Source organism: Delphinapterus leucas, unplaced genomic scaffold (assembly GCF_059928025.1).
Source record: "Delphinapterus leucas isolate spDelLeu-1000000601 "Yukka" unplaced genomic scaffold, BTC_Dleu_Yukka2 spDelLeu_asBTCV2_sq60, whole genome shotgun sequence".
NCBI lineage: Eukaryota > Metazoa > Chordata > Mammalia > Artiodactyla > Monodontidae > Delphinapterus > Delphinapterus leucas.
Genome location: NW_028322269.1, coordinates 1,226,495 through 1,236,696, shown reverse-complemented (window position 1 = coordinate 1,236,696; position 10,202 = coordinate 1,226,495). Strand labels below are relative to the sequence as shown.

Genomic DNA, 10,202 nt, shown 5'->3' with positions numbered 1-10,202 from the left:
ACTGTACCCATTCCCTAACCCTAACCCTAAACCTTACCCGAAGCCTTACCCTAATCTGTACACTAATCCTCACCCATACACTAACTCTAACCCATACCCTAATATGTACGCTAAACCTAAACCGTTGTTGTACCCTAACCAATACCCTAAACTGTACCTTTCCCTAACCCTAACCCTAACCCTTACCCTTACCCTTACCCAAGGCCTTACCCTCACCCATACCCTAATCCTAACCCATACACTAAAACAAACCCATATCCTAACACGTACGCTAACCATAAACCATTTTCGTACCCTAACCTGTACCCTAAACCGTACCCGATCCCTAAACCTAACCCTAACCCTAACCCTAAACCTTACCCAAAGCCCTACCCTATCCTGTAACGTAATCCTAAACTGTACACCAACAGTAACCCGTATCCTAACACGTACGCTATCCCTAAACCTTTGTCGTACGTTAACCTGTACCCTAAACCGTACCCGTTCCCTAACCCTATCCCTAACCCTAACACTTACCTGAAGCCTTACCCTAACCCGTACCCTAATCTTAACATGTACACTAACACTAAACCGTACCCTAACCCTAACCCTAACCCTTACCTGAAGCCTTACCCTAAACCATACACCAAACCTAACCCGTACGCTAACACTAAACAGTACCCTAACATATACGCTAAAGGAATGGTTTTCTAGTGAATGGCTTATGTAATGTTGGTGGGCCATGGAAAATTATGTGGTCAGAAACTAGGAAACTAGGAATCAACTGGTAAGAAAATGGGGGCCTAACATAGTGCAGAATGGGATAGGGCAGATCATGGAGAAAAAAATGGAGCAAGGTCTAAAACTGACTTACAAAGATGGATGCATGTTCTGGTGGTTGGCTTATGACTTTTTTGAGGAAATGGAGGTGATCTATGACTTATAGAGGAGGAATTCTTTAATGAAGGCAGTAGTCTGCTGTGACTGATGGAATCAGGCAAAATTTCCTGAAGGTTTATAGAGAGTGGGATAAAGAGTATTTTTTACTGGAAAGGACGTGTGTATGCTGTCATGAAGAAATCGCCAGCTTTGGTTAGGTTATGATTCGAGAGAGAACCCAAGGCAAAGGGAGATTTGCTTATAATAGGTCAAAGACTCTATTAAAATGGTAGAAGGAGCTGATTCTATATAATATAGACAGTGGTCTGCTACCTATTGACCCTATCACCTATTCCTTGTTTCCCATTCTTCTTTGATCTTGGCCAAGGTTCTATTCAAAGAAGGTAGGACTTCTTTCAAGTAGAAAGAGGGTCCACAGAGATGACTATGTGCTTATAAAGCATTAGAAAGAAACGCTGAAGGAATGGAAGTTAGGGGGCTTCCACTGTCTCTTGGTCTAGGGTTGGATGGTCAGAGTTGTGATTCAGAAAGTACAAATCTGCTTCTGCTCCTCCACTGCAGCCAGAATTGTCTCACATACATGAGGCAGTAGTGATGCTTTAAACATATCTGTCTTATCTTTCTTGCTGGTAGCCAAAGCAGCAAGAAGATGACTTCTGCCCTATTTCTGCCTTCTAGCTCCCATGTTAATGTCTCCTGCTGGATTGAATGCAATCACGTTCAGAATACTAGCCATGTCTTGGAAATATAGTTTTTAGATTTTTTCTCCTCTGAAATGTAAGAAGTTGCATATAAATTATTGGGAATTGAAGATGAAAGGCAATAAGGCATATTATGCTCAAGTCCTTATATCAGTTTTTGTTATCTATGTTAGATTATATAGTTCATTCCTGTAATATTTTCCTTGTATACTGTCATAGACCTTGTCTATGCTCAGTAACCGCAGTTAAACTTGATGGCACACTAAGAAAAAAATATGCAAAACACACTACTGGCTCAGCACGAAATTCCTTAAAAAGCAATATAGTGGACCTTTCAGTGTGATGCACCCCTCCCCTGTTTAAAAGGTTCAAAAGTCAGTTCTGGGTTCTATAATAGGGTGGATTCTTCAGTCTACACTGGCTGCTGAGACCCCCCAAATTTGGCTGTGCCTGCAGAAGGAAAAAGGTAAGTACCAGGGAACCACTCCACTCACACACTCGCACCACATTTTCTTGATCTCATTTCAAGCAAATCAGTTTCCTTGCTTGTTTAGATGTTTTATAATTATACGCAGTGAAAGTGTACTTAGCCTAGTCTGAGTTATATTTATATCAATTTGTAAACTTGCACGAGTCTTTGTGATATGGATTAGCTCACATACAACTCCCATTCCTTGAGTAGCTCCTTTTCCCATTGAGCTTTCTGTCTTTTCCTCCTGACAAAACTGGAATCCTGGTTAAACTCCATCCTCCCACTTGTGCTGTTCTTGCATATATCCTGCCTTCTCAGATTCTCTACCTAGAAGTTGTATTAGCAAGTTTCTAAGCATCTTCCCTTCATGATTTTCAGCCCCTGGTTATTAAATCAAACTTGAATCTTGGTAGTACTGTAAAGGAACATTCCAAATATATTATTATGCTATAGGTCTTTCAAAAGAGGAGTTATCCTGGATCATTTTGATAGGCCCACTCTACTCACTTGAGCTCCTCAAAGTAGATACATTTCTCTGAGTGGAGTCAGCGGATATACCAGAAGAAGAGTCAGGCAAAAGAGATGGGTAGGAGAGATGATTGAGCCTTGAAACACATTCTCCGCAGAGCCTCCAAAAAGGAATGTATCCTTACTGATGCCTTGATCTCAGTCTTGTGTGACTCTAAGCAGAGGAACTATTTGAACCAGGCCATTGTGTGGACTTCTGATATGTAGAACTGTGATATAATGCATTTGCCCTATTTCAAAGTGCTTAGCTTGTGGTGATATGTTATGGCACTAATAAAAAAAAATAATACGGAAGTTAAACAGAGACCTCAAACTTAATATTTCCAATTCAGAACTTAGTATATTCAAAATCTTTAAACCCTGATTACTCTCCAGTCTTCCCTGTCCTAAATGACATCATTTTTCACACACTTACTTAGATCCAAAATATCAGACTTATTTCTAAATTGTTTTTTCTTTAAAACACACATCTATCATTCATCAAACACTTTTGGATATTTTTCAGGCATTTCTATATCTGACACCTTCTCCCCATATCCATTGATCCCACCCTAGTCTAAGCTACCACCTCTCTCATCAGAAGTTTTGAAATAGCCTCTACTTTTTATTGCCCAAACAGTATTGGTTTCATAGAGCAGCCACAGACATGAAGTTTTGAAAAGGCCAATCAGATAACTTTATTTCCCTATTTAAAGCTCCAGGAACCTCCCATACATTTAGTGTGAAATTCAAATCCTATGTCCTTTATGATGTTGTCCGTCTGCCTTCTTAGTATTCTCTCCTTTCTTACTGAGGCTGAGCCACGTTAACATCCTCTGGTTGTGCTGCCTACAGAATTCATTGCTGCTTCTGGCCTTTCCATGTTTGATTCCTTCTGCCTTGAATGTTCTTTTACCAGATCTTTTAATATCAATACTTTATTTCTTAACATTCTTCAAGTCTTTGCTTAAATATTACTTCATCAGAGACTCTCCCAAATAAAAAGCCAATCACCACTGTTTTTATTCTCCTTACCCTTCTTTTTCTTTTCCAGAGTGCTTCTTCTTAAATTACATTTAAGTGTGCCAACTCTTTTCTCGTCATATTAGAATGTAAGCTCCAAGAAGGCAGTGACGTTGCCTTCATTATTACTGATTGCTCAATTGCTAGAACTGTCCCTATTCAAGGCAGATTCTCAACAAATATTTATGGAATAAAGATAGCATTAAACACAAAGAAACAAATTTAGGCTTACTTCAGATATCTTTGATTCATAAGTGTTTGGTTGCAATGTGGGTAGTTAAATGTCCTGAAAGAAAATACAGTTCTATACTTCAACAGTGAAAAAAATCTGTGAAAGAAATAGCTCTCACAATGTAATGAGGCCATTTCCAAAATGTTCATAATACTTTTGATTAAAATCTTACCTAATGATAGGAAGCAATGGATACTTGGAAGTCTCAGCCAACGTCCGTTTATGATTGATGTGTGAAACCATTATAATTTATCAAGTCCTACTTTGGTTGGAAAATGATTTTTCATATGAAATTCTAAGATTTGTGCTTTGCGTGAACCTCATTTAGATATTTAGATTTGCTGGGAAGGTGTCTCTGTTCTGGAATGAACAGATCATGTAAAAGGCTCTAAGAGATAAGATTATTTAATTTTAGTATCTATTAACATGTTATTTTGTGTTTTGCAACTGTATGATGGGTTTTGATACCCAAGAAGGCATCCTGTTGCCTACTCTTCCAACTTTATCACTCTAAGATGCAAGTCCAGGTATCTCATTGTATTTTTCCCTAATTCCCTCCTCAGCTTCATGGTTTAAGGCCAGGTTTCTGACAGCATTAATCTTCAAATGGGTGGCATAAGTGGGGACAAACTGCTGGCTCTCATGAGGACACTGGAGGTTTCATATCATTGCTCAATTCTTTATTTTCACTTTGTTGGCATAATGTTTGTGTTTATTCCTTTAAACTTTCTTTCTAAGGTTATTTCTTCCCAAAGCTCAGAGCTGTTGGAATAGCTCTTCCTCATCCAAAAAAGGAAATAAATTTATCAAAAAGTCGCTGAATAATTGAATTTTGGGTACTAGAAGATGTAGTTGTGGGGTTGGTGGAGTTCGTTTTGGTGATAAGGGGGTATGTTTTGCCTGTAATGGTGCCCGTGTTGGTGGTAATGGAGTCTGTTGTGTCTGTAACAGAGTCATTTTGGTGGTAATTGGTCCTGTTGTGTTTGTAATGGAGTCCATGTTGTTGGTAATGGGGTCTGTTGTGTTTGTAACGGAGTCTGTGTTATTGATAATGGGGTCTGTTGTGTTTGTAATGGATTCTGTTGTGTTTGTAAAAGAGTCCGGTTTGTTGGTAATGGGGTCTGTTGTGTTTGTAACGGAGTCTGTGTTATTGATAATGGGGTCTGTTGTGTTTGTAATGGATTCTGTTGTGTTTGTAAAAGAGTCCGGTTTGTTGGTAATGGGGTCTGTTGTGTTTGTAATGGAGTCTGTTTCGGTGGTGTTGGGTTCTATTGTGTTTGTATGGGAGTCCTTTGTTGTAGTTGTTTTTACTGTGGGTAGAGGTGGAAGGAAGGGAGAGTAAAGTGGAGGGTATCCAGGGAACTGTGGAGGTCCAGGTGGGTAAGGTCTTTTTTGGAAAGTTGGATTTGGATAACCTGGGAAGAAAGCAGGGAAATGAGGGTGTGGTGGAATTCTCCCTGGGCAATGGGGTGGAGGAGGGGGTCGAAAAAGTCCTGGGACAGAAGGAAAGCATGGTGGAGGAGGAGGAAGCAGCAGTAGTCCTAGTTGATATGGTTGCCTGTGACCTCTGTGACTCTCACCAGACTGTGGAAAAAAAGAAGTAAACATTTTTAAATTAGATATTTCAGTGTCAAGCATAAGAATTATATTTTCTGTGGTAGACAGAATTCTTAGGTGGCTTCCAGGATTCCTGCTCCCTGCTGGCCCAGCCTGGCCTGACTTATTGGGTGAGCCCTTTTAAAATAGGTTAAACAGGTCAGAGACAGAAGAAATCAGAGAGACTTGAATGTCCTCTTTTGACTTTGAAGCAAAGTGCCATGCAAGGAAAGGATGACTTAGGGAGTAAATGGTAGATGGGTGGTAAGAGCTGGGAGTGGTCCCCATTCATAACCGGCAAGAAAGTGAGGGCCTCAGTCCTACTAAACAAGGGACTGAATTCTGCCAACAACCATGCAAGCTTGAAAGACGACCCTGGTCTCCAGAGTGGAACACAGTCGTGTCAACACCTTTGGAAACTTCTGAAACCCTGAGCAAGAATCCAGCTAAACAAAGGCCAGAGTCTGACCAAAGAAACAGCAAGATCATAAATGTGTTTTTAAGCTACTAGTTTGTTGTAATTTGTTATACAGCAATAGAAAACTATTATATTTCTCAAAGTGTCTGTCAGAGAAAAGGTGACGTTTCTCTTTTGTCTTCTGAATGCCTAATTTCTCAATGAAAGCTGAGGTAATATTGAACAGAAAAGAAGATTGTGGGTCAAATCATAGTGTTTGCTTAGAGTAAAACGTGTCCTTGCAGTCATTCCAAATGAGGAAAATGTCTCTTTCTATCTCACTCAAGAGTTTAGGATTGTTCCAGACTTTGAACACTAATAATGTGTGAAGCACATTATTAAGTGGCTGCTTTGTGCTCTACATTAATGTAGGAGTTGTAGGGACACACTCTTGCCTTTTGTGAGTCTATAGACCAAGTAGCTACAATACAAGGTGGTACAAAAATGGCCTGAAGGGAGGCGGAAAGGTAGTCTCTTGGAGTTTCCTGCCCAGGTTTGAATTCTGCGTCTGTTACTTAGAGATTGTGTGGTTGTGGAATCATTTTGGAGACTCTCTTTCCTCATCTGGAAAATGACGTTCCTAAAAGTACTCACCTCCGAGGGCCATTGTGTGGCTTGTGAAGTACTGTCTGTCGTGCTTGGGCTGTGCTTGGCTCAGGTATAGTGCTCAAGAAATGTTCCCTGCTACTCATTTGTTATTTTAACACCTGGTATGGAGGTTGTAATTTTTGGGAACACAACTTAAAAAAAAATAGCTGAAAAATAGTGCAGGGAACAAATATATTAGAGATTTAGATTGATTCGATTTCATTAGAGGAAAGATTAATAATTGTCTCACTGAGAAGGCAGCCTTTGTAAAGAGGCTTAAATAATATGAAATTGGGAAAGGGCATGCAAGTGGGGGGAAAATATGGGAATGCTCTAGGGTGAGAAAGCACAAGTCTTCCTCTACTGAGGGTTCATATAGGACACACAAGTGCATTCCCTCTTGCTCTCCTCAGGCCCTTCACCTATTGGTTTGTCTGGCATTTGCCTTTCCTAACTTTAGAATTACCTTAAATTGTCTGTCTCCTTGATTCCTTATCACAAGTTCTTGAATAGTGCTGGCAGATGGCAAAAACACTGTGCCAGCACAAATTATGGTTCTTCAGTGCTGCCCTGCAATCCTTTCAAGTATTTGAGGTTTGTTTTTCACATTCCCTAGAGATCTGTGATTTTCAAAGTGAATGCCAATTTTATTAAAACTCTCTGCCTCTTCCTGAGCCTCCATTCCCCCTGCCAAGATGATTTTCCTCTGACTTCTCCAAAATGATGCAAGCAATTAGAGATGAACTATATAATTTAGTGGCCAGACAACCATAAAGTCACTGATATCTAGATATTTCCTTTTCCTTTACAAGTAACATCTCAGGGCTCTGTCAGTTTTCCTTTTTCCTTCCTGCACTTCATAAGTGCCTTTCAACTGGCTTGTTTTCCTCAGTAAACAACTAAGGATTATGTTCAATTTACCTCTTTAAAAAAGGTCCACTTTCAACCATGCTTTCCCTTGTTGTTATCAGTCTCTTCACCTCTTTCCGTTATAGCAGATCTCTCTGAAAGGGTAGTGTAGGTTTGCTAACCACACTTCTTAATTTCTATTCACTCTTCAACCTGGCTTCTTCCTCCAACATACCAGTATTATTGGTAGTACCAATGAAGCAGTAAAATGCCAAGGCTCTACTCTAAACCAGTACTCTTGCTGTTTGCCCTCTATAGCTAGCGATAGTTTATTGGATTTTGCAGGACATTTGACCCATAGGCTGACAAGCCAAAGGCTAGTCAGGGTGTTTGAAAAGTTTAGAATTTGATTTTTAATTGGCAAGGAAACAAATCCTTAGTGAGGGGAATATGTTTCACATCATTTTCATTGTTGACACAAACAATTAGGTAAAAGTACCCTTGCCTGCTAAGGATATCCTGATATTGATCTAAAAGTCATGTCTGAAGAAAAATCTTCATAGTAAATGTATGTTCTTTTCCTAATCTCTTAACCCAACCACAGTCATTAACTGTTTTCCCACAACTGGGCAAAGGTAGTGAACTTGGTAAAAATGATGAAACTACTATGTCAGTAGGAAAAACTAACCTCTCACTGGGCTACGATTGGAACTGATCTCCTGCATTATTTGGTTTAGGACAAATCTACCTAATGGACACTTTGGACCTAAATTTATTTATATTTTAATAGGATTAATAGTAAAAATTTGTCTTTCCTTGAGGATTAAATGAGATAATGTCTGTAAATTATTTTGCATTATGTAAAATTATGTGTAACAGAATGAACATTTAAAAGATTTCATGCTGAATATTACTACTCACCTTGTCCATATGTGAAGGATATTCTACCCATTACATTTCTAACATACAGTAGTTATTATGATCATGAGTCTCATATAATTGAGTTGAGGAAAGGCTTTTTTCTGTTTAAAATGCTTATGCTAAACTTCTTATATTATTGGAACATTCAAATGTATTTTGCCAAAAAAAATCATTATGTAGCTAAAGTCTGATCCATTAAATTAAGAAAATGTATTTCTCATATTCTGAGGACATAAACATATCGAAAATCAGCTTTAAGATTAAGATCGTAAGATATGATATGTACTTTTATATATGTCTATATGTTTAATTGGCTTATCAAAAATTGTCATATCTATAAAACACTTAATAATATAATGCACTAATATGCACATAGACCAAGGTCAGACTCCCTGAATGACCTGTTGAATGGCCTGGTTTTATTCAAGTTTCTGAGAGTAGGTGGAAGAAGCATTATTTGATGTTTCAGAATGATACAATTTTATGTTGCCTCTTTGGTGAAAGTCCTAACATTCTGAAAAAAAGTTTTCTTTTTCCAATTGGTATAAAAGATTTTACAGATCTTTGGTAGAAATTACTCTGGAATTAATCTCCTCTTCCCAACATTGGAATTCATCTATCCCTACTTTGAGATTGATTATCATTTCATTACTTCAAAAACTTGTGGGTTTTTTATCCTTTTCAATTTAAAATATTTAGTAGCCTCTATGGTCCTTTCCACAAGATGTGTTAATATAAATGTTCATAGTTTCTCAAAAGTCGCATGCATAGCTTCTCCTGAGTCCTTGGCAAAATGCATATCCCCAGATCCTCCTCTCAGGCATTCTTATTCATTCTGGGATGAAGCATGGAAAATATAGTATATTTTAAATAAGTGAGTCAGTTTACTCTGACATAGATGATCCATGAACACTATGTTGGCCATAACTTTTCTATTTTAACTATCTCATTTTATAGATGAGGAAAGAGTCCCAGTAAAATTAAACAACAAAATTAAATATCAAAGATATTCAAATAGTGTCTTTAAGTATATTATATTGGATCAAAAACTTGCAATCAGTTTGTTTTGCTTAGTTGTGAAATTGCTAATACATGGGGACCCACATTTGTACATGTCAGCATAAAGCAGTCTGACATTACAGATCTAAACTTTCCAAATATTGAAATTAAATTAACTTTTAAATTTAAAAGTAAATTTAAACACTAGAACAGTGTTTCAACAATGATTGCTAGCTACTAATATATAAGGAAGGGTGATATCATTAATGCAAAAAGAAATCTGATGTAATAGTTGTGAGAAAAATATGAATATGTGAGTCATGAGACTTACCGAGAAACATGTTACAAGCACCAAAAGGCCCAAGATCAAGTACAGTGGTTTCATCCTTATGGTTATTCCTGAAAGTAAGCACAATGGCTGATCAGCATTCCTCTTTAACACTACTATTTGGGAAGTGTCCCAAGGCTTATAAATGATTAGTACCGTAATACTACCTTAGTGTTTTAGGAATTTTGCCTAATATTATTTTGGACTCAGTATCAATATTGGTAGGCTTATAACATTCAACTATAGAATGATGAAATTAGTTTTCACTTTTGATTTGTAAATGACAAAATATTATTCAGAAAGAATTTATGCTATAGAAGTTTTTATGAGTAAGTTTTTGGCTTTCAGAAGTTGCTACTTTGAAATGGACACTTATTTGGATTTGAGTAACTTGGTATTTTTAAATAGTGGTTACAGGATTTTGTAGATTTCTTCAGACTTGTATTTGAGATATTAATTTTTAAAACTAGATCATACATTTTAAATTTAATTTCTTGGTATATCTCAAAAATAAGGAAAGCAAAATTATCACCCTGCTAGATACAGTTTAAAGAAAAATTATCACATAATATAAATCCTAGTTTTAACAACATTCTACTAAGTTGTTTCAGTCCATGATGAGTGGTCACAAACAACTACAAAAAATCCAC

The 10,202-nt window shown here is 37.6% G+C and overlaps 1 protein-coding gene across 1 annotated transcript; it reads right to left on the bottom strand.

Annotated features, from left to right (window-relative positions):
• Positions 1-3,717: 3,717 nt before the first annotated feature.
• SMR3A (submaxillary gland androgen regulated protein 3A) lies at positions 3,718-9,692 on the bottom strand. The gene is given in 3 exon segments (XM_089906050.1): positions 3,718-4,760; positions 4,763-5,398; positions 9,556-9,692. Coding segments are annotated over 3 exon segments (855 nt in total). The 5' UTR covers positions 9,610-9,692; the 3' UTR covers positions 3,718-4,595.
• Positions 9,693-10,202: the final 510 nt, after the last annotated feature.